The sequence below is a fragment of the Petaurus breviceps genome, unplaced genomic scaffold, assembly GCF_028583685.1.
Source record: "Petaurus breviceps papuanus isolate PSGF00001 unplaced genomic scaffold, PetGlider_PUasm1.0 164, whole genome shotgun sequence".
NCBI classification, from domain to species: domain Eukaryota; kingdom Metazoa; phylum Chordata; class Mammalia; order Diprotodontia; family Petauridae; genus Petaurus; species Petaurus breviceps.
The window spans coordinates 12,136,531-12,160,778 of record NW_027185735.1 but is presented as its reverse complement, the minus strand read 5'-3'; the positions used below and the strand labels follow the sequence as shown (position 1 = coordinate 12,160,778).

Genomic DNA, 24,248 nt, shown 5'->3' with positions numbered 1-24,248 from the left:
CAGCGTCACACTCATTTCATCACTCATGTGTGTATATGTATATTATATACATACATATATACATGTGTGCAATGCATATATATGTATGCACACACCTGTTCAAATAAATGAACAAATAAAAATCCCTTCCAGAGCTAGCTCTATGATCCTCACCATTCACATAGCTACCACACTGTTTCAGGCCTTCGTCATCTCTCATCTGGACAGTTACAAGAACCTCCAGATAGGTCTCCCTAATTCCCATCTCTCCCCTTTCTAATCTACCCTCACACATTCCCAAATTGCTATTGTTAAAGGCAGGGTCTGACCCTGCTCCACTGGTTCCCTGATGTCTCCAGGAAAAAAATAGAAACATGTTTGCCATTTAAAGGTCTACAGAATTCAGCTCTATCCTTCCTTTCTGGGCTTGTTGTAAATTTGTCTCTTTTGTGTACTCTAATTTCCATAGGTATCTAGGCTTGTAAGCTGTATGCCAGTATACACATTTTATCACCTCTCTCTGTGTTTTCCTTGAACTATCCACCACTCCTGTCAGGGATGCGTTCCCTGCTCAGACCTCCCCCCTCAAAATCTCTTTCTTTAAAGCTCAACTCAGTTCAAGTACTGATATTCCACAAGAAACTGATCCTGAGCCCCCTAGTTCTTAGTGCTGTCCCAGGGGAAATGAGTTTTTATATATTTCACTTTTCATTTCCTATGTAGACATTTCTCCCCAAAGGATGAGAAGGAACAGTTTCATTTTGACATTTGTAGGCCTAGTATCTAGGACAGTGACTAACACACTGTATGAACTTAATTAACGCTGTTTGAAATGTAAATAGGAAGGACAATAACCACAAAAACCTGAAATGTGTATAATTATAATGATTTAATTTGGTCCAGAAGAAGAAAGAAGAAAATGTTCCTCTTCCTTTGCAAAAGCAAGGGACTATGGGTATGAAAATTAGCATATATTTTCAGACTCGGTTTATATGTTGGTAAGTTTTGCTGATATGATTTTTTTTCTTTCTTATTTTCTGTTACAGGCTCTCTGGATAAAGGAGGTAGAAAGGGATATATATGGAAATAACTGCTATGAGAAACAAAATGGCAAGTCACTATAAAATGAGAGGGTTAGACCCAATGGCCTCTAAGGTCTTTTACATATTTAAAGCTATGATTCTATAATACCAACAAAAAATCAAAATAAATGGTTGTTGAACTGAAGAGTTTTCAGCAAAATGGGAGGTGAGCAAGTTAAGTAGGTTGTCTCCCCAGTACAACCCATCATTGTAGCGGAGGTACAACAAATCACACTTTTCAATCTTTTCTTTTCTTTTTAAAACAAACGTATATTTGGAATACCAGAAGAAGTTAGATGCCACATGTTATAGTGAAGGCTCAAAACCTCTGTTAAACAATAATATTTGAGGAGCATACTTTTTAAACCTTGCTGATAAGGTACAAAAGCCTTTGCTTTTGGAGTTTTTTTGTGGGGGTTTTTTTTCCCCTGGAAAGAAGATATACAAGAAATATCCCAAATTGTCATTTATCATACTAACATGCTACGATTAATAGATTAAAGGGAAACTGACTGTAGAGTTTAAAGATTGTAGATTTCATGCCTAGAGCTGAGATAATTAATACAGCTAAATGTCATATATTATAAAGAAAAGAATTTTTTAAGGAAATGTTCAGTTAACAAGTGAAAATTAATAAAGACAAAAACAAATTTATACAGCTCCTATGTGCTAAGGATAAGGATGAGCTTAAATATTTAGAAAAAATTTAAAACTAAAAATTAACATTCACTATGATACAAATAATCTCAGGGGCATACAAAAATTATTTAAAATTATAAAGGTTACAGTTTCCATTTAGAATATGGGTAAAGATTAAGAATTCATAAAATAGTTCTTGGTTATAGATTTTCAAACTTTAAAGAGGTAAAAAAACATGAAAACAAATAGATTTCAAAAAGTAACAAGAATGGCTTTTTCTCCATCTCTTAAGAAGGCAAGTAAAAAAGAAAAGAAATGCTGGAAAGTAATTTGGGAACTATGCCCAAAAAAGTGACTAAACTATGCATGCCCTCTAGCACAGCAATAATAATAAGCCTAAATCCCCAACGAGAACAAAGAAAAAAAGACCATGTATCTATCCTTCCATATACATACATACATATATGCATATATACATACATACCTGTATGTATATCAGTTTTCTGTGGTGGCAAAGATTTAGAAAATGAGGAGGTCCCCATCAATTGTAGAAAGGCAGAACAAATTATCATATATGAATGTGATGGAATACAATTGTGATATAAGAAATAATGGGGACTGTTTTAAAGAAACCTGGGCCTTAAATGCAAAGTGAAGTAAATAGAAGAAGGAAAACAATTTATACAATAATAATTTCAAGATAAAATCTTTCAAATACTTAAGAACTTTGAACAACACAATGACCAACCATGATTTCAAAGGGCCTGTAAATGAGGCATGTTGCTCACTTCCTGATCAAGAGATAATGGCTTCATGGTCTAAAATGGCACATACGAATGTTTTAGGCTTGGCCAAAGTGTCAATTTGTTTTGCTTAACTATTCCTATTTATTACAAGGGTTTTGTATTTTTTTTTCCTTTTTCAATTGGTGGGAGATGCGGGATGGGGAGTAGAATTTTGTTAATTAAAAAAAGAAAACTAATATTTAAAATTTGGAAAAAGAAAAAGATAAGAAGGCTGACCCAAAGTCAAGAAGGCTCAAAAGTATTGTATCTACAACCTTATTCTGGCCAAGGAATTGATTTGATAATCTCAGTTTAAAAAAACAAACAAACAAACCCAGATGGTTCCTGGCCTGGTACTATCTCAAAACAATTTATTTGATCAGTGGTGAGAAAAATGGAGCTAACTGGAAGATGCACATTCACTGCAAAAAGCCTTCAACTACAATCCAGCATCCTTCCTGGGGCAATTCTTATCTCATTGACTCTCTAGGACCGGAGCAATTGAGAAGTTTTCCCAAAGAAAGGAGCTGGGGCTAGCTACTTTTTGCTGAAACCCATACCATCAAAGACATTTCCTACACAGAAATTCATCATTGCTACCTCTACCAAGACTGACCTCTCTAATGTAAAAATGCCAAAGAATCTCACTGATAACTTACTTCAAGGAGAGGCTGGGTAAACCTAGACAAAAAGGAGAACTCTTCTACGAAGAAAGATAGAAATATGAATTCACTATAAAGTCACCCAAGGTCAATCAAAAGAGCAAATCCACAGATCTTGTCCCAAAAGCAAGGAAGTTTCTCAGCTCCATGAAGCAGGGGATTATCAGCTAGCCAAGAAAAGGATTATTACCTGATGTCCACTTGTTATCTACCATCCCTTGTAAATGATAAGTTAAGAGTTAACACCTCTTGTCCTTAATCGGAATGAGGATAGTAGAAGAGCCTGCTTCTATCCTATCTACTGTTTGCCATTTTGAGAATGTTTCCTGATGGGCCACAGATAGAGGAAACAACTTCCTTTCTTGATTCAAGAACACAGACCCTGATGGGAAAGCTAGATCTCTGATCGCTTAATTAGAGTTAAATTTCTTTCAGTATGGATAGAAATTAAGAATTGTATCACCTCTAAGAAGGAGGGGCTGAGAGAGAGAACATGATAGCACAGGCCATAGTTTGACAGGAAGTACTAGGCAGAACTGATGGAGTTTGAGCCTTTGATATTCCCTCCTGTTGTTCTCTTGCCTGGGAGTACAGAACCTGTTTTTGCAGCCTCCCTCATACCTCCTCAAGACAGGTCCACATCGACACAGTCCAAAAATGTCAAACTAGGCCTAAGAGGGGGGAAGCCAATGCCATCCTTTTTATAGGAATGGTTTTCTGCCTTACATTACTAAGATTATTAATAATTTTATTTTTCTTACACAGTACTCATTATTGATAGAGTTGTATGTCATTGAACTAAAGAATACTCTAATGTTCCATGATCCATGTGCTCAGTAGTTCAAATTACGTTAGATAGGTACATCCATTATCAAGATACAGCCTATGTCCTAAAAGTCTCCATTAAATACTCACCTCTATAGCATAACCCTGTAGTTAATCTGTGGATGTACAAGACCAAGAACAAAACATCCCAGGAGCCCAGGCACTCCAAAAGGTTTAGACATACAACAGACCTAATCACTGGTGAGTGCTGGTAGTTGCCTCCCAGTCCCGAGCCTCGTTAACTAATGTTATGGCTAACATATGGCTTCCCCTATGAGGTAAAAGTCTCTTTCTCCAGTGGAATTTATCCTTACAAATTGGTGTTTTTCAAATGAATTTCAAGTAATATTTATTAAAATATTTTGAGTAACAAAAAGTAATTAGATGATAATGACCTTTTCAATACTTTCACATACCCCTGATTATGATTATTTGGATTTCTATTAGTAATCTCCCTGTACCAATCATCCCTAGCACCTAGACTCATGCTACCCTTTAAAACAGTTGAGAATAAATGCCACGGATAATAAATGAATATACTAATTAGGGTAGTGGTAATCAATGGCTTTTATTCCACTGATGGTAGCTGCTCAAATTATAGACTTTTTATACTGCAGTGATATACTAGAGAATTAATTTGTTTTGCATAACCTGATGCCTCAAATTTATGGAATTTTTAGGATAGAATTATACTATGGATTCTGGTGAATCTGACTGTTAGAATCTGATTATGTAGGCCAGATATTCTAAATAAAAATAACACCCCCCCCTGAAAATTTTCACTTTCCACCTCTGAAAAGTCATGGGATTCTTAGAACTAGGGATCATATCAACAGGGATCAGATGTCAACAAATTACAACCTACATTCCAAATTCAACCTACCATGTATTTCTGTGCATTTTGATTATTCCAATTATATAGATCACAAATCATCCAGAGCTCCCCATTCTGTGCAACTTTTGTCCATGTCCTCCCATGAACCCTCCATGGGGGGAGGGTCCATCCAATATTGGGGGAGGGGGGTCTTTATGTCTCTTGACCCTGCAGTCAATAATAATACTTAGACTGTTCACTGGCCATCTCCCTTGTTAAAAGATTATGCCTCCTTCTTTTTCAGGGATATGCCCCTTTAATGGTATCTTTGCATGACTTCTTGTGTACAATTCCTCTTTTATGACAATATATCTCTCCACTGGTCTTTGAGTGACCTGAAATATTGATCCTGCTGTTATAATCATAGTATTACTTCCTTTAAAGCAGTAATATTGGTGTAAAAAAAAGGATGGGTCTTTGTTTTATGTATAAATTTATAAAGTCACTAATATTGACTGACTTTTTTCCAGTTATTAGGAATCTACACAGCATCTTCCATTCTCAACATTAGTAGGTAATAGCTTTGTAAGCACTTCAGCCAATTCTGTTAGTTAGAAATGGAACAGATGCCATTTAGGTGCTGAAGATTTTAGTATACTATGCTTGAATATTTCAAAGATCTATGGTTTCATCTGTGTAGGTATCCTGTCCATTTGTATTAATCATGATTGCTTTTCTTACCAGACAGTACTCCAGACTTTCTCTACCATGCTCCAGCTATTCACTCTGAAGCTCACTCTAATTCCAGAATTCAGAGACTAGAAGTACCCTCCTCTGTCCCTGTGGCATCTCCCTTTGATTAGATGCTTCTCTCAGAAACTCCATTTAAGAAGGGTGCCCAGGATAGCTTTGTCTTCATTTCTCAACAGACTTCTCTACATGCCACCAAACTAGGCACTTCATCTCCCCTACTTTTCAGTTTTCTTCTACCTGCTCTCTTCTCCATTAGAATGTAAGCTTCTGAACGGAAAGAGCTTTCTCTTGGCTTGCACTTACATTCCCAACACTTGACCCAGTGCCCAGAAATTAGTAAGTACTTCATAAATGCTAGGCTAGGCAGCATGATGCAATAAATGGTGAAATGGCCTTGGGAATCAGGAAGACCTAGGTTGACATTCTGCCTCTAAAATGCATACTAGCTATGTGGCCCCAATGAAGAAAGCACTTAACCTTTCGGTTCCTCTAGGCAACTCTCTAGGTACTCCAATATCACTGGAGGGAATCTGATCACCTAAATTAGAAAGATTCCTTTTCTCCATACAAACCCTTTGTATATGATGAAACTAGAGAGAAGATGACTCAAAAAAAGACACCAAAAAAATAGGCTAGTAAAAATCTCCATGTCACTGATCCTGTGATAGTGTCATGGGTGAAGCCTGCTTCTATGCAACCTTCCAGTAAATTATGAACAGAAAACAGTAACAGCTTCCAAGAACTTCTGAACATTGGTGCACCAAGTACTTATAAAATGGTGGAGGGAGAAAAAGAAGAAGAAATTTTTTTCTGCTATACTCAGCCCTAGTTAAGCTGACCAATCAATAGCCATGATGATAAGATGCAGAACTACTCCAGCAATGGCTGTCTTCAGGGTTTCACATATACATCTAGGTTCTAACAGTTTTGGAAAAATTTCTCTTTAAGCAATGAAATACTAACTCAAGGGATTGTGTAACTGAATGTTGTAAACTAAAAGTAAATAAATAAATTTTTTAAAAAAAGAATATAAGTAATGAAATACTTGTCAGAAGTTTCTTTTGGGTAATTATCTAATTCAGTACTTCAAATTATTAGGATTTGGGAGTAAATAAAACCTTATTTTTCTTCCCAAAAAGGGCATTTTTTTAAACCTAACCAGCTCAAAGATTAGCAAGAAATTTGATGCTGAAAGTAAGGTAAGCTGCATTCATTTTAAGTGATATAGTAGAAAGGGTTTAACACTACTGAATAGTCTTGAAATCTATGGTTTCAATTATAAATATGTTAAGAAGTGGAATTGTAAAGAGAACTGGTTTAATAACTACACACTTGCAAGTGAAAGCTAAATTGAGACTAGCACTGTTGGCATATTTATTTTCTTACAAGTTGATATTGTAAGTTAGAATAGGGAGGCCCACATCCCCTATGCAAATGAAATCATGGGTCAAAACCAAAAATATACTTCATACAAATTATACAGCAAGAGAGTTCACAGTCAGGTTTAAAAGTTGAAGTGTTGATGAAAGTCCTGAAGACACTTTTTCTTTATTATTCCCCAATTCTAGCAAAAAGTCCTGTGTAACAAGAGCACATTTCATAAGCAGTTTCCTGACATCTCACATATATAGAGGAAACCATAACTACCGTGTTTCCCCGATAATAAGACACTGTCTTATTATTTTTTTTGGAAAGAAAAACACCAGAGGGCTTATTTTCAGGGGAGGGCTTATGTTGTCCTGCCTCAGCTCTCCTCCGTGGCACTGCTCTCAATGGCGCCAGCAAGCAAATCACTGGGGAAGAACAGGATGACGCACTCACTGCTGCAGCTCTGATTGGATGCAGCTCGGAGCACAGCGTGCGTTTCATGGGGGGGGGGCGGGGGGGGGAAGGTGCATAAAGCGGGTACCCCAATGTAGCGTCTAGCACAGGGAATCACCTTCACTACAGTAGCAATCTCAATAGGGCTTATTTTCGGGGGAGGGCTTATTTTAGAGGAATCTTACACAGTAAGGGGAGGGCTTATTTTCGGGATAGGTCTTATTGTCGGGGAAACACAGTACTGTAGAATAAACCTAATATCCAGGATTTACAGCTTTTAACCATTACAGTACTTCACCTGCCAATTGGCATCCAATGAGCAGGTCGCAAATTGCCATTGCCTAAGGTTCTCTAAATAAAAGAAGGACATAACCAAGAGTCTTCTTTATTTTAAGATAAGAACTTACAAATGGATCATAAGGATGCATATAAAATTAATTAAGAACTAGAAAATTTTGGAATTAAAATACTCTATAACTGTACAGAAACATAGGCTGTTTTCAGACCTTGGCTAGTAGGTTCCTCATAATAAGACTTCAGCTTCCTGTGACACACCCATGCAGTTTTTGAACCTATCATTCCTTCCCCGGAGGACCTGATCAAACTCTGGGCTTTGAAGCCTAACTGTAATAACAGAGTGTTGACATATTCCAATACTGAGGCTGGGTTGAAATTTTTACTTTGGTGTGTGAGTCAGAATTTCTGTGAAGCTTAAGTTTTGTTCAGCAAATGTTACACAAGGATTTTGGAGAGCAGGTGATAAATGATATCCTTTATATACTTGGGGTAACAAAAATTTAAGTAGTTTATTGAGGATTTTTTACCTACCTTGTAAGAAAAGATTTTCCCTTTCATACGGAAGAGAAGGGGGAGGTGATAAAATATTTAGGAAAGCATCAATAAACAATAAAGAAAATCAGGCTGCCCACCCCCACCCTACCTCCAACAAATCATTTTCCAAACTCAGGATAAAATCCTCTGTTTGGTTTTACAAGATCTTCATGACTTGGCCCCTTCCTACCTTTCCAGTCTTCTTCAATTTCCATGTCCTCTGCAATCCAATAATACTGACCTCCTTGATATCCTTCACACAAAACACTCTATCTCCTAACCCTGAGTATTTTTGCATGCTGTTCCCCATACCTAGAATTCTCTCTCTCCTCATCTCTCACCTTTTGACCTTCTGGTTTCCTTCAAAGCTCATTTAAAATCCCACCTTTTGCCTCTCCTGGACCCCCTGAGTGCCAGCACTCTGTGATTATCTCCAGTTTAGCCTGCAATTTCCTGTTTAGACAGAATTGTTGCTTTTAGACTGTAAATTCTGATGACAGGGGCTTTTTATGCCTTTCTTTGTACCCCTAGAGCTTCCACAGTACATGGCAATTGTTAACTGTTTTTGACTTGGCTTGACTCAGAATATTGTTAACACATGGCTTATTGACTTGGAAATGTATATATTGGAATACTATGTCTGATAGTTTAATGATAGACTCAAGGAAACCTAAAGTTATCCCATACCTTCATTTCAATTCTTGAAAAATCTTTCTAACAAGATGCCAAATCTTTCCTCAGAAAGATGAGTTCTCATTATTTGTATAAGAGAAGTCAAGAGCAGGAGAAAGAAAATATGAATATGGCACAGTGGAAAAAGTCCAGGACTTTAAGTCAAAAGAACTAAGTTTTGGGGCAGCTAGGTGGCACAGTGAGTAAAGCGCCAGCCCCGGAGGCAGGAGGACCAGAGTTCGGTTCAGGCCTCAGACACTTAACACCCGCACACACACACAAAAAAAACTAGCCGTGTAACCTTGGGCAAGTTACTTAACCCCAATTGCCCTCCAAAAAGCAAAAAAAAAAAAGAAGAAGAAGAAGAAGAAGAACTAAATTCCCAGCTCTGAAAGTTAGTAAACATATAACTTTGGGAAAAATCACTTTTTGTGTCTTAGCTTCAGTTTTTACATCTGTAAAACAAGGGAGCTGGGTTCATTTATCTCTAAGGTTCCTTTTTGCCCTAAAACCATACATAGGTTGTTAGATTCACTAGACTTGTGATTTCATCACCATAGGGAACTCTCAGTAAGGAAAAGTTCTTCTACCAATTCAGATGGCATCTGCTCTGCAATTTATCGTCTTAGGGAACAGGAGTCTGCAGTCCTGAGAGTCACCCAGAATCAGTCAGGTTTATGCGAGAGGAAGAACTTGAAACCAAGTCTGCAATAGCTTTCCATTCTCCTGCTCCCTCTGTACATACATTTACTTATATGAAATCGACTGTGATAGACTGATGAATCTAAATGATTAAATTAAATTTATATCTAAAAATAAAAACTCACAGATCGTTGATAGCAACTTGTTTTGATACATTTATTTCTTTCACTTTAATGAAAAATGGATTGGTGGGAAAGGGGGAAATGCTATAATCAACCAGTCAACTCCCTTAGAAAACTATAATGTATTAAAATGTAAAATGACTTTGGATGGAAACAGACATATTTTGTCTTTTATATAACAATAAATACCTATGATTTCAGAAAAATGTTTTGACTTTTCCTTCTACAAGATACAACAATATTTTGGGGATTCTTTATAAAAATAAGTGACTTACATGTACTATTTTGAATTGTTATAGAGGCAATTTGTAAAAATTAATATGAAGTTATCCCAAATACAAAAGTGTATTCTTTAAAATAATATTTTCCCCAATTACATGTAAAGATAATTTTTAGCATTCTTTTTTTTTAATTTTGAATTCCTATGGCCATAGGGCAAACTGAACATATCCTTTGATCCAGCAGTACCACTATAGATCTGTATCCCAAAGAGGTCATAGAAAAGAAAAAAGGACTTAAATGTGCAAAAATCTTTACAGCAGCTCTTTGTGATGGCCAAGAATTGGAATTGAGGGGATGCCCATCAATTGGGGAATTAAATGAGTTGTGGTATAGGAATGTAATAGAATACTATTGTGCTATAAGAAAGGATGAATGGACAGATTTCAGAAAAACCTAAGACTTATATGAACTGATGCAAAGTGAAATGAGCAGAACTGGGAGAACATCATACACAATAACAGCAACATTGTATGATGGCCAACCATGAATGATTTAGCAATACAATGATCCAAGACATTTCCAAAGGACTCATGCTGGAAAATGCCATCCACATTGAGAGGAAGAACTGATGGAGTCTGAATGTAGATTGAAGCGTACTATTTTCACTTTATTTTTTCTTTAATTTTAATTTTTAAAAATAAATGTTTAAAATCGTCTTTATATGTAATTAGAAAGAACAAAATACTATTTAAAAAACAAAAAATTTTGCATTCCAAATGTTCTCCCCTCCTTTACCTCCCCCCTCCCTTAAATAGCAAGCAATTTAATGTAGGTTATACAGATATAGTCATGCAAAACACAATTCCATTATTAGTCAAGTTGTACAAGAAGACACTGACCAAAAGATAGATATCCTTTAAAATAATCTGATCCAATTACAAACTTTAAGTTAATTTAACTATCAGTCAAATAAAGTTTCAGTTCTTCTGAACTACTAAACTCAGAAGTATAGCTAATTGATTTTCTATTAAACTATGCATTTCTCAGTCACTCACTGTAGTCAACTCAAAGAACACATGATCTAAAGCAGAGAGGTCAAACACCCAGACCACAATATGCAGCCCATAACACTCTCAAGTGGTGAGCTAACCAAATTAAAATGTAATTGGGAAATATTTTTTAAAATACAATGAAATATAATATTACACTTCAAATGTAAATCAACATGCAACTCTTGTATGGCCCACATTTCTATTTGAGTTTGACACCACTGATCAAAAAGGAGAGCAAAAGTGGCCCTAATTACCCACAATGACTTAGTCAAATAAACAATGGCCCAAGAATAAATATGATCCTTCCTACTAGTTCCACTGTCACAAGCAGACAAGAATATTCTTAGATTAAGCTATGCCGAAAACTCTGTGAAAAGTAAATGACAAAGGTCAGAAGAAGAGGAATTCATTCTGGAATTGACATAAGTAGAAATGAACATAAAACATTCTAACTGAAGAGAATACATAAAAAAACTGAGAATCTTGGAAAAGTGAAGAAGTTATATATTGAAAGATATGATCACTATAATATATGAAAGGCTAGTGTCATGATGAAAATTTTAAAGAAGTAAACAGAGAGCCTGGATATTGGTTTCAAAGTCTAGAAAGGAGCTTTAAAAAACGTTAATAGCAGTTCAATTCTTTTTAAATAAATCTTTTAAAGTCCATTTCAGCTACCACATCGTCCATGAATTCTTTCCTCTTTCAGCTACCACACTGTCTATGAAGTCTTTTCTGAAATACTTTCCTCCCCCTTATAAGTATATTTATAATAATAATAGCTAGGATTTACATGGCATTTTAACATTTGCAAAGTGTTTTTTTACATATATTATTTCATTTGATCCTCACAAAAACCCTAGGAGGTAGATGCTATTATTATCTCCGTTTTAGAGATGAAGAAATTGAGGTTTAGGTTATGTGATTGCCCAGGGTCACACATCCAGTAAATAGGTTTTTCTGACTCTTAAGTCCACTGTTCTATTCACAGAACTACCTAACCTATGCAACTATATATACAATGTAAATGGATCTCAGAAGAAAGGCACTAATGGGGAAGAAGGGTTCTTTATTTGTCTCTCTACAGAAATAGGACTAAACAAAAGCTTGAGTTGTACCAATTTTAAAGAGTAGGAGGAAAAAGCCAACTAGAGAGCCGTCTGAGACCCATTCAAATGAGAAATTCATGAAGTACCTACCACATGCTTCCTACAAGCACCAGTGTGATTGGCACTGTGGAATAAAAACATAAATAATACATAGTCCTTTCCCTAGAAAAGAGTAAAACCAAGTAGGCATTTAGAAGGATAGAATAAGTACCCAAATAAATACAACAAAGATCTAACAAGTGCCTTGTAGACACTGGAGTCCAGAGACAGTGGGAGGCATCAAAGAGAAGGTAGAAATCATATATGGTGGGGTAAATAAATGTAGTAGGTATAAACACTGGAGTTGGAGTTTGACCTGGATTTGAATTTGGACTCTAGGTTATCTTGGATGAGTCATTTAACATCTCTGGGCATGAGTTTCCTCATCTGTAAAGTGAAAGGACTGAACTAGAGGACATAAATATTCCTTCTAGTTCTCAGTCCTATGATTTTATAATTAAAAAAGAAACAGGGGTGTTTAGTATTGCACAAACTGAGAGAAGAGAGTATAAAAAAAATGAAAAATTGGTCAACAATAAAAAATGTTTCTGGGAGATCCAAGGGAATGAGAATTGAGAACAAGGCCACAAGATATAGAAGTTAGGAAATCATTATGACCCTAGAAGTTTCAGCACAGTTAGAAGAATCAAAGCCAGTTGCTTTAAGGGGAACATAGTAGAGGTTTCCAGCATGGACTCTTTAAGAAATTTAGCAGTGAAAGGGAAGAATTATGAGAAAAATGTCCCAATGGATAGAAAGAGGAGGCTTTAAAAAAAAATATATATATATATATTTTTTTTATATTAGAGCTGATCATGCTGAATGAAGGTTGGGGGGATAGTACAGATGCAAAACAGAACAAAGAAGCAAAGATTTAAAGTAGAGGGGAAGAGATGAAATTAATTACACGGGTAAAGTAATTAGTTTTAGGAAAGAACAAGGGAACCTCTTCTTCTGGGATCGAGCAAAAGAGTAGAGATATCGCCTTGGCTTTGATGTGTGGGCAAAAAAAGAGCTGAGGCTGACAGCCGATGGCCTTGATTTTCTCAGTGAACCTGGAAGAAAGGTCATCTCTGTGTGTTTGGGGGATGGCTAGTGAGGTATATGAGGAAAGTACAAATGTCTGGAACAGTCTGGGTGAGGGGTGCAACAAGGAATGGATTGGTGTCAACAGTTTAAAGTTGAGGAAGCACCTGGTGTAAAAAGCAGGTATTTGAATTAAGGGTAAAGCTAGTTTAATCCACAAACATCTCGTGGTCTATGAAAGCATGAACTAATTCTCTTAGGTCTAATAGTAATCAATCTACCAAATCAGAATAATAAAAACTAAGTATCACCAATCTGGTATTAAAAGTAGTACCTATATCCAAGTTAACTGTGATGAGATGTTTTGGGGTTTCCCTGCCAGTGGTAAAATTAGAATGGATAGATATGTGGTTTATTAGGTCTTACGCTCCATTTAAGATTAAAAATCTGCCACAGTGTTGCGGAAAGGATGTGAGATCTACAATTCTGGGACCTGGCTACAAATCCAAGGTTGGTTTTATATTCCTTATGTAACTTTATTGGGGGGAGGGTGGCAAAGGTGGGGGACTGATCCAAACACGGTTAAGTGACTTGACAAGGGTTACACACAACTTGTAAATGTTTACGGCCACATTTGAACTCAGGTCTTCTGAACTCCAGGGACAGTGGCTCTATACACTGTGCCATTTAACTGCCACTTCCCTGAGGGGCTTTAGACCAGACATTCAACTGACTTCAGTTTTCTGATCAGCAAAATGAAGATTAGATAAACTATAAAGTCCCTTTCAGCACAAGACATACAATACCAAATTCTTCTAAGTTCTCATGTAGCCTAACATGTATCTTAAAACCATTCCCTTCTTATTTTTTCTGATACCCTTCTGACTAAGATAGGGCAACAAAGTGGTGGAACAGTCAGAAAGATTCATCTTCCTGAGTTCAAATCAAAACTCAGATACTTATTAGCTGTGTGATCCTGGGCAAGTCACCTAACCCTGTTTGCCTCAGCTTCTTCATCTGTACAATGAGGTAAAGAAGGAAAAGGCAAACCACTCCAATATTTTTGCCAAGAAAACCTCAAATGCTGTCAATAAAAGCTGGACACAACTAAAACGACTGAACAACAAAATATGACTAAGGTGAATGCTTATACTTAGAAAACTAATTAACTGCCCCTGAGGAGATGTTTTGATTTGACTCTAGATCAGGTACGTAAAATTAAAATTCAACAAATATTTATTGGATGTTTGAGCAGGTCCATGACACTGTTAGGTGCTGACATGATAAATTACTATACTGGCACTGAGTTACATCACTCTCCTGTGAGTATGCGTTTACAAGTCCCCCAAAGTCTAATCAACCAGCACTAATTTCTTCCTTCTTCCAGCACCAAATCTAACTAATTTTATCACTGTCTAGTTCACATCTCTTTATCTTTTCTAGAAAAAGAGGTATATGCATTGACGCTGGTTTTGTGATTTCACTGATACACAGAATTCTCAGATAAGGAAACTCTCTACCAATACAGGTCAGCAGTTTTTCTATTAACTTACAGTCGTAGAAAAGTTTGGCAAACTATGGTCTATGGGGCAAATCTGCTCCCACCTGCTTCTGTACAACCAAAGAACTAATAACACTGTAAAGAATCAGGCCTTGGAGGGTGGCTAGGTGGCTAGGTTGGCAGTGAATAGAGCACCAACCCTAGAGTAAGGAGGACCTGAGTTCAAATCCTTTGGGCAAGTCATTTAACTCCAAGAAAGAAAGAAACAGGTTTTGGGGTGAATTTGGCCTTGAGTCATAATCTGCTGACTCTTAGAAAGTTGCCTAGAACACTGCAAGTTTATGTGACTTAATTAAAATCATACAACCTGTATATGTCAGAGGCACAAGATAGGATGAGATAATTTATTTTTTTTTAATTTTTTAAAAATGCATTTACTTTTAGTTTACAACATGCAGTTCCACAAGTTTTTGGGCTCCCTTTTCTATCCCCTCCCCCTCCACTGGCAGCATGCAATCCAATATAGGTTCTACATACACCTTCACATTAAACATCAGTCAAGCTATAAAGAAGAATTATAACCAATGAAATTAAATGAGATGGTTATCATGATTTCCTAAAGTCTAAGTAAATTCTATCCATAACATTCTCCTGATCTACTAGTTTAGTAAACCCTGTCAAAAAAAAAAAGTCTAGTATGAACTGTTCTTAGTGAAGACTTTCTCATACTTTGTAATTGCTACTCTCTTTGCTAGATATGTTCAATGTCTCTTTAATGATCCATTCAGAATTTTCCCAATAATCAAAGTCAAGCTCGCTAGGCAAACTATAGTTTGCAGACTCTGCTCTCTTCCTTTAAAAAATTAGGATGATTTTTTTTTTTGCCCTTAGAGACCTCTCCTGTTTTATAAAATCTTTCAAATTTTACTGTATTGGTAATCTCATTTGCCAATTTTTTTAGTACTCAAGGATGCAATTTATCTGGACTACGTTTCTTGAATTCATCAAGGGCAACTAACTACATGTTTATTTATCTTTGGTACCAACCACTTCTCACACACTTTTGTTCTGTCATTTCAAGTACAGAGATCATCCTCTTTGGCAAAGCAAACAGGAACAAAATAAAAACTGACCAACTATGGCTTCTCTTGGAGGGCTGTTATCGTTCCATCCATCTCAAGCACCAGTCCAATCACTTCTCTGATTTTTCTCTTTCCCCCAATATTGCTCTACAAACTCCTTTTTGGCTTCTAGTTTATATCAATAGCATCAATTCGTTCTGAACTTTATCACTCCTGACATCAATTTTGTGAGACATGTCATGCTTTATCTTCTATATCTATACATATATATTTTTAAAACTTATATGGTTGATGATTTATCACAGCGTTTAATTGGTCTGTTCAGACAATACTCATTTTTTCTATTCATTTTAATTGCTTTCCTTTGTGCTTCTAGAATTTCATTTTTGAGAGTTTCTCATCTTTCCTGGGCTTGTATCAACAATAGAATTTAGTTTATAGAATTCTACCTATCCTTGTTCTGAATTCTTAAAATCTGCTTTCCTCAAATCCAGAAGGCATGTCAGGCTACACTCAGTTTTCCTTCTTCTCTATCACAAACTGTAAAAGGTAGTGATCCCTCCCTCATAAAGTTCCCATCATTTTCCACCCCAAAATTCAATTTCTTCCTATTAATTAGAATCAAAACTGGTAGAGAACTTCCACCTTCTTAGTCCTCTACCTTTTGAAAGATAAAATTATTGTTATGCTATCCCTCCCAGCTTAAAATCTGCAAATTTTATGAACATGCCACTTATGCCCTTATCTGAGTCACTGATAAAAACAGTAAACAACACAAGACAAGGTCATCCAGTGGAACAGGTTAGGTCCAAAACACATAGAAGCAAACAAACAGTAGTATAGTGTTCAATAACCCCAACACTCCACCTACTGGGATAAGGATTCACAAGTTGACAAAAACTGTCAGAAAAATGGGAAAGCAATATGAAAGAAATCATATATAGACCAACATCCCAAACTGTATAACAAGATAATCTTCAAATGGATACATCTTAGCCATAAAATGTCATATCGTAAACAAAGTAAGGAAGGAATTACTTTTCAGATCTATGAATAAATGAGGAGCTCATAACCACACAAAGGGTTAGAGAAGATCTTGGAAGATAAAAGACAATTTTGACTGTATAAGACTTAAAAGGTTTCACACCAAAAAAAAAATGTAGTTAAAATTAAAAGGGAAAAAGAGATCACAGAAGTGGGAGAAAGACCCATATGTACAAAAATATTTATAGCTGCTCTTTTTGTGGTAGCAAAGAATTGAAAATTAAGGGGGTGCCCATCAATTAAGGAATGGCTGAACAAGTTGTGGTACATGCATGTTATGTGTTTTTTATTATTGTGCTATAAGAAACGAGGAGCAAATGGACTTCATATTTACCTAGAGAGGCTTATACGAACTGATGCTGAGTGAGAAGAATAGAACCAGGAGAATTTTGTACACAATTACAGACACAACGTATGTGTGATGACCAACTTTGATAGACTGAATTCTTCTCGGCAACGCAGTGATATAAGTCAATGCCAAAAGACTCATGATGGAGAGAGATTTCTACATCCAGAGAAAGAACTGAGTTAGAATCCAGATTGAAGCAAACTACCTGATATTTTTCTTTTTCTTATTTGGTTTTATTTCCTCTTTACCATTTTTCATTCCATCTGATACAATCCGTTTTTATAACCTGACTAATGTCTAATGTGAGAGTATTTACAGATCCTATACTTGACTGTATGCCGCTATGGGGGTGGGGAGGGAAGGAAGGGGAACAGAATTTGAATCTCAAGGAATTGTGGAATTGAATATTGTAAACTAAAAGTAAACAAACAAATTAATAAAAAAATTAAAATTAAAAAATTAAAAGGGAAACGTAACTGGAAAAAAATCTTTGTAGTAAGTTTCTCTGATAAAGGTATCAAGTATAAGATATATAAGGAACTGATTCAATTTTATAAAAATAGAACCACTCCTCAATAAAGAAATGGTAAAAAAAAAATTATGATAGGAAAAATGCTCCAAATCATCAATCATTAGAGAAATGCAAATAAAACATCTGTTTTCCCTCTATCCATTATATCAGCAAAAATGACAATTGTTGGATAGACTGCAGAAAAACAGCCATACTAACACACTGTTGGTGAAGCTGTGTATAGGTCCTGACACTCTGGTAAACAATTTTGAACTACAAATCAATGAATTGTGTCACCAAATTTGACCCAGTAATACCACTACAAAGGCTATACTCCCACAGAGGTGAAAGAAATTTTTAAAAAGGCCCATATGTCCAAGATTATTTACAGCAGCTCTTTTTTATAGTAGCAAAGAACATATCTGTTGGAAAATGGACAAATTATGCTACACTGATGTAAAGAAATATCACTGCACCATAAGAAATAATTAAATAGATGGTTTCAGAGAAACCTAGGAAGACCTCTATGAACTGATGCAGAAAGAAGTGAGGAGAACAATGATTTATATAACATTAATTTTGAAAGGCATAAGAACTCTGATCATTTCAATGATTATGATTCTGGAAGAGTGATGATAAAATAACCTATCCACCTCTTGACTCAAGATGCAGAATATGACATTCATTTTCAGACACTACCAACATGAAAATTTGTTTCACTTGACTATGTACAGTTTGTTCCAGGGCTTGTTTTTTCTTTTTATTTTGTCCAATGGGAAAGGAGGGTCAGGCAGTGGAATGGAAGGGTAAGGAGAGAAAGAGTAACAAAAACAAAGAAAGAAAGAAAGAAAATTGGGCCAGTGAGGCACTTGCTTTTTTTTCAAATGCAGAAAACAAAAGGAAGGCCGGAAAGAAGTATACACAAGCAAGAGTTTTGAAAACTACAGGTTGAATTTATTATTTACTTTAAAATAAATAAAAGAAAAGCAAGTTGTACATAATAGAGTTAGGTGGTGTGGTGGATAGAGCATGCACCTAGAGTCCAGAAGACTTGAGTTCAAATGTGATCTCAGACACTTACTAGTTTTAGGACCCTGGGCAAGTCACTTAACTCTGTTTGCCTCAATTTCCTCATCTGTCAAAAAAGAGATGGAGAAGAAAATGACAAACCACTCCAGTATCCTTGCCAAGAAAATCCTAAATGGAGTTATGGAGAGTAGGACACGATAGACACCAATGACAAAAACTGTTTCTATTTCTCCTCCCACCATCTTCATGGAAATGTTTCTTCGGTCCCTGGATATCCTCATGTAAATATAAAGTGCTAACCCACAACACCTACACACACCTTTATCCTTATCCTGCTTTGATTGAGGTACACGGATGCCAGAGCCATAATCCAAGTCATGTGAAGAAGGAAACAATCCCTACTTTATGGAGTTACATTCAGCTGCTATTCTTCCTTCATTGTAGTTACTCTCCACATTCTCTAGTTTAGAGGATGTACATAGCCCAATTTCTCCGTTTCCCATCCTAGTAACAAGGTGGGAAGATTTCTGGAGGCAAAGGACTAGTTCAATCCCACTTCTGATACTCAGTGCCTAAGTAAAGCTGAACAGTCACTTAAGGCCTCAGCTTTTATAACTGTAAAAAATATATTAGCCTCTGGGGTCCCTTGTAGCTCTACATCAATGATCTCATGATCCTTTTTGATTAGATTTACGAAAGACCCAAAAAATGCATTCTTTTTATTTTTTAATTTAATTTTTTAATGAATAAAAAAACTTTTTTCTTCTTCCCACTTCCTTGCCTCCATTTAAAAATAAAAGAGAAAATGCCCCTAAATATGTCTCATTCTGCATCCTCGAGTACACCTCTTTCAGGAAGCAGGTGGCATGATTCATAATTGGACCTCTGGAATTATGATCAGCCATTTTATTGATCAGAGCTCTTAAGTCTTTCAAGGTTTTTTTTGTCTTTATAATGTTATTGTAGCAATTTTCTGCTCACTCATTCTGTATCAGTACTTCACATAAGTCTTCCTGGATTTTTCTGAAATCATACCTTTCATTAGTTCCTATGTTACAATATTCCTTTACATTATGCTCCATATCCATTACATCCATACCATAATTTATTCAGCATTCCCCAATTGATGGGTACCTCCTTAGTTTCCATTTCTTTGCTACCACAAAAATAAATGCTACAAATATTTTTTTTGTATATATAGATCCTTTTCCTCTTTCTCTGACCACTCTGGAGTATTGGGTCAATCACTTTGGCCTTATTGGGTCAAAGGGTATGCACAGTTTAACAGATTTGGTGTTATAGTTCCAAATTGCCTTCCACAATGGTTGGACCAACTCATAACTCCATTAACAGTGCAATGATGTGCCTGTTTTTCCAAGGCCCCCCTCCCACATTGATAATTTTACTTTTTTGTCACCTTCGTCAATTTGATGGGTACAAAGTAGAACCTCTGAACTGCTTTAATTTACCAGCCAATGCATTCTTTTTCTTGCAATTGGGGTTAAGTGACTTGCCCAAGGTCACACACCTAGTGTGTCAAGTGTCTGAGGTTATATTTGAACTCAAGTCTTCCTGACTCCAGGGCCCGTGCTCTATCAGTCAATGCATTCTTTTTTTTTTTTTTTAAGCAACTGGGGTTAAGTAACTTGCTCAAGGTTACATGGCTAGTTATTCCCGGGTGTGGTGCTAAGTATCTGAGCCCGGATTCGATCCCCAGGTCATCCCGACACTGGGGCCAGCACTCCTACTCGCTGAGCCACCTGGCCATTCCTAGTCAATGCATTCTTAACAGCGGGCAGGTGTACTCCATCCTATTCACAAGTCTGTCATCTCTATATTTTAAGTCATATTCCGGAAATCAAAATCCAGCTACCACTTTCTGCAAAGATACTTGTGGGTTTTTTTTTCTCTTTTACATCCCTTATTACTACATAAGCAGTAGTGGCGGGGGGAAAATCACACATGTCCTGTGGTCTTTAGTTTATTAGTGGAGATTTCATAAATCTTTTCCGGGGCTTTTAAAGTTCCTTTTGGCAGCATTGTTTCCACCCCCATCATGAAAAAGAAGTGAGTAGTAATCAACTACTTTTGATATCATGAAATGTTCTCTCTTCCATATAGGATAAATCCCCCATAAAGTCAAAAGATCTTTAGCACTTTAAAAAGCACTGCTGCTAACAGGTAACAACAGCTACCTCAGTAACGCTGAATAGGGAATCACCAATAACTTCTACTCTTTGCTGCTTCCGCTAATCCTTACTGGATGAGATCTCACCTGCTAGCCTTAGGAGCTCTACCCATATCATCTCTTAGAGGACAAGCTGATGCTTCCTCAGACCACTCAGTTCCCTCTTCTTCAGGAAGGGCCTCAAATTTATTTGTCTGTGTTTGGTTTTTAGCTCCAAGTGTATGCTCATCCTCTTTCCTCCCTTCCTCTGTGATAGTCTTCCACTCTCCTCCCCTTGATTAGCATCAAGTTTCTCCACCATGTCATCTTTTTTTTCTCCCACTGAAAGACTGAAACGGAACAGACTAGCCACAAGGTATTCAAAGAAAGCCACTTTCATTCATGAAATTACACACACACACATGCACATATTTAATTAGTGTATGGAATTTGCAGGTAAGGAAATTCTACCAATGGAAATCAGTAACTCCTGGACAATTTAAAGTCTTAGAGAATTATCTTTAGTGACATAAAGCTAAATGATTTGCCTAAGGTAACAAAGCAAGCAGTGTCAGAGACTGGAATCCTGGTATTCCTTACTCTAAAGTTACCTCTCAATTTACTATGTATGATATTTCCCCCTTTTCAATTTAAATAATTGAGATTCCCTGTGAATACAGACTACATTGAGCTACAATTGTCACAAACTATTCATCCTTGCATCTCAGCATTTTGCAGCTCCCAATTTTCCTTTGGGGAAGGAGTGGAAGAAGAGGCAATCAAGCAGTAAATTAGGGCAAGGAAAGTATGCTTGAAACAGAACCAGAATTTGCAGTTTCTTCAGGAAACAGCAGTATTTCCGGTTTGGGTCTAGCATTTCCTTTTAGGTGTCAAGAACCTATGTAAATCAGTAGAATGTTGTAATTTCCTAAAGTCCTTTCTGGATGAACTCCATCAATATTGCTTCAGTTAAAAGAAATAGCAAATGGGGCAGAGAAGGTACCCGGAGAATCAACAACAAAGAAAGGGAGAAGACAAGTAGATAAGACTTGTTAGACCACATCAAGTCTCACAGACTTTCTTATTTTTTTTTTCTTTTTGGAGGGCAATCGGGGTTAAGTGACTTGCCCAAGGTCACACGGCTAGTTTTTGTGCTAAGTGTCTGAGGCCGAATTTGAACTCAGGTCCTCTGACTCCAAGGCCGGTGCTCTACTCACTGCACCACCTAGCCACCCCAAGTCTAACAGACTTTCAAAAGTCTCCTATGCAAAAATCAGCAGCCCTGAAATCTGCTCTAACAGTTTTCTTTTTACACATACAAAAAAATTTTACACATACAAAAAAATTGTCTCCTTTTTTTCCTGCCGATTATGATTGTTCTCCAGCAATGTGCACAGGAAACGGTAAGAAGTAGCTAACAGCTCTTTTTAAACATTATTTACGTCATATAAGTCTCCAACACTGTCCCTTGAAACCTCTACTTAACAATAAATAATAAGCTTATTGACCACCTGCCAGGAGAAGTCATTTGATTATTTGTAGTGATCTTAAAAGATCTCATCGGTTTGTGTATATTCACACATCCTCATGTCACTAGCCCAGACTCCTAGCTAAGATGGGGAAAACCAGGGTTTCTGTGTCTTCGTAAAAGAAAGGGGTGAAGGAAGGTTAGCTGGGGAGTTACGAAACCCTCAGACATTTGATTTTTAATTGAAAATCTAGTAAAATTTCTGGGTTTCAATAGGCTTAATCAGCATTTGCAAGTATGTAGACTCAATAAATGGTGCAACCAGGTTACAGCAAAGTTACCTGCTCCCTGGCTGCCAAGATAGCTAATAGCTCCTGGCGGGGAGCCAGTGTTGCTCTATCCAATAGGAAACTGAATTGGATGCTCTTTTCAACAAGTGCCATTAATACTTGAGAAATATCCTTTTCTTTTCTTTTTTTGAAATATCCTAAAAAAAAAAAAGTAAAAGAGGGCAACAGGCCATGGGACAAGATTGGGAACTGAATGAAGTGAGGACCCCCACACATCTCAACCTGAACCAAAGATCCCCCAAGTCCAACAGGGTCCCTGGAATTACTCTAAGTAAAGGACAAAAGGACATGATTTAAGGTAATAGAATGTTGGTGTTGGAAAGCAGTTACATTCCCCTCAATTTACAGAGAATGAAATTGAAGCTCAGGGAGGTTAAAGTGTCCTAGGTCACGCTGCTGGGAGAAATCGGATTAGAAACCCTCTGATTCTAAATTCAGTCTTTTCCCATTGCTCTACACTTCCTCCCTCCACCAAAACACAGGACTCACTTCAGAGAGCCCCTCCCGGGAGTTTCCCCCGGTTTTCAGTAGGTAACCAGCCCGGCAGACAATCGAGAACCTAGAGAAACGGGACTCACTGGGCGAGTTTTGGCCCAGCCAAGGCAAGATGTGTCTGCGTAGAAGAAGGAAAGTAACTCAGTAAACTTTGCGGTGCCCCAACTGGGAGATGTTTACCTGTCGATTCGCCCAGGGTATGACTAAGTCAGATTGGCAGAATCGCACTGACCTGCAATGGTCTCCTGGTAGCCCTTAGTGAAGAACTGCATGGCCGTTGCCGCCCTCCAGGGGGTCTTGACCAGCCCCTGCCGCTCCGGGTCCTCGCCCAGTGAGCGCAGAATGGTGGAGTAAGCGCCCGCCAGGCTGGGCAGGTTCAGCTCGTTATCCTCCACGCTACGAGTCCGCTCCGTCTTCCAAAAGTCCACCTGCTGGACGCTCTTTTCCTCCTGGCCCCGGGGCTTTTCCTCTGGCTCATTCCGCTCTGGCCGGGGCTGCTCCTTCGCAGCATACCCGTTGCACTGGGCACCGCGCCGTTTCTCCGCCGGCGTACGAGCATTACCTGCCTTCTCCATCTGCCTGGAGGGCAGGAGAGGGGCAGGAGCCCGCAGCGGCCGTCGTTCCGCTCTAGGGGAAGTTGGGACGCCTTCCATTGCCAGCTACTGGGAGCGCTGCCACCGAACTTGCCTGGGGGATTTTCCGCACGCTTAGGGTTCCCAGGCTTTGAATGCTTGCCCTGGGGTGAGTGAGAGCCCGTGTGTTTGTGTGTGCGCCCGAGGAGTGTTCCTTATCTGTCACAGCCAGCTTGCTACGTCCAACCCCTTTATAGAGTCCGAGGAGGGCATGGTTCCCATTAGCTAGAGCTCGCCCGTGCGTCATCGTCTTCTAGCCCGGCCTCCACCCACTCCTCTGAGCCCACGGTTGGGAGCGGGGTGAGGCGCAAAGCGAAAGGGGCTTCCCCACTGTGGGTGTTTGGTAAAAGACTAAGTGCCGGTGACCAGCGCATTTGTTTGCTGTCTTTGGCATGAACCACCAGGAAGAACTGGATTTAGTTCTTACAGGAGGCCGGAGGGATGAAGTAAATAGGATTAGAAAGCAGTCTAAGAGCCACAGTCAG

General features: G+C 37.7%; 1 protein-coding gene across 1 annotated transcript in view; it reads right to left on the bottom strand.

The window, feature by feature from the left end:
• GCH1 (GTP cyclohydrolase 1) overlaps positions 1 to 24,025 on the bottom strand; it is a 78,071-nt gene extending 54,046 nt beyond the window's left edge. The window contains 3 exon segments of the mRNA XM_069082334.1: positions 23,364 to 23,792; positions 23,795 to 23,887; positions 23,890 to 24,025. Coding sequence (XP_068938435.1) covers positions 23,364 to 23,792; positions 23,795 to 23,887; positions 23,890 to 24,010 — 643 coding nt within the window. The 5' untranslated portion in view covers positions 24,011 to 24,025.
• Between the last annotated feature and the right edge of the window lie 223 nt (positions 24,026 to 24,248).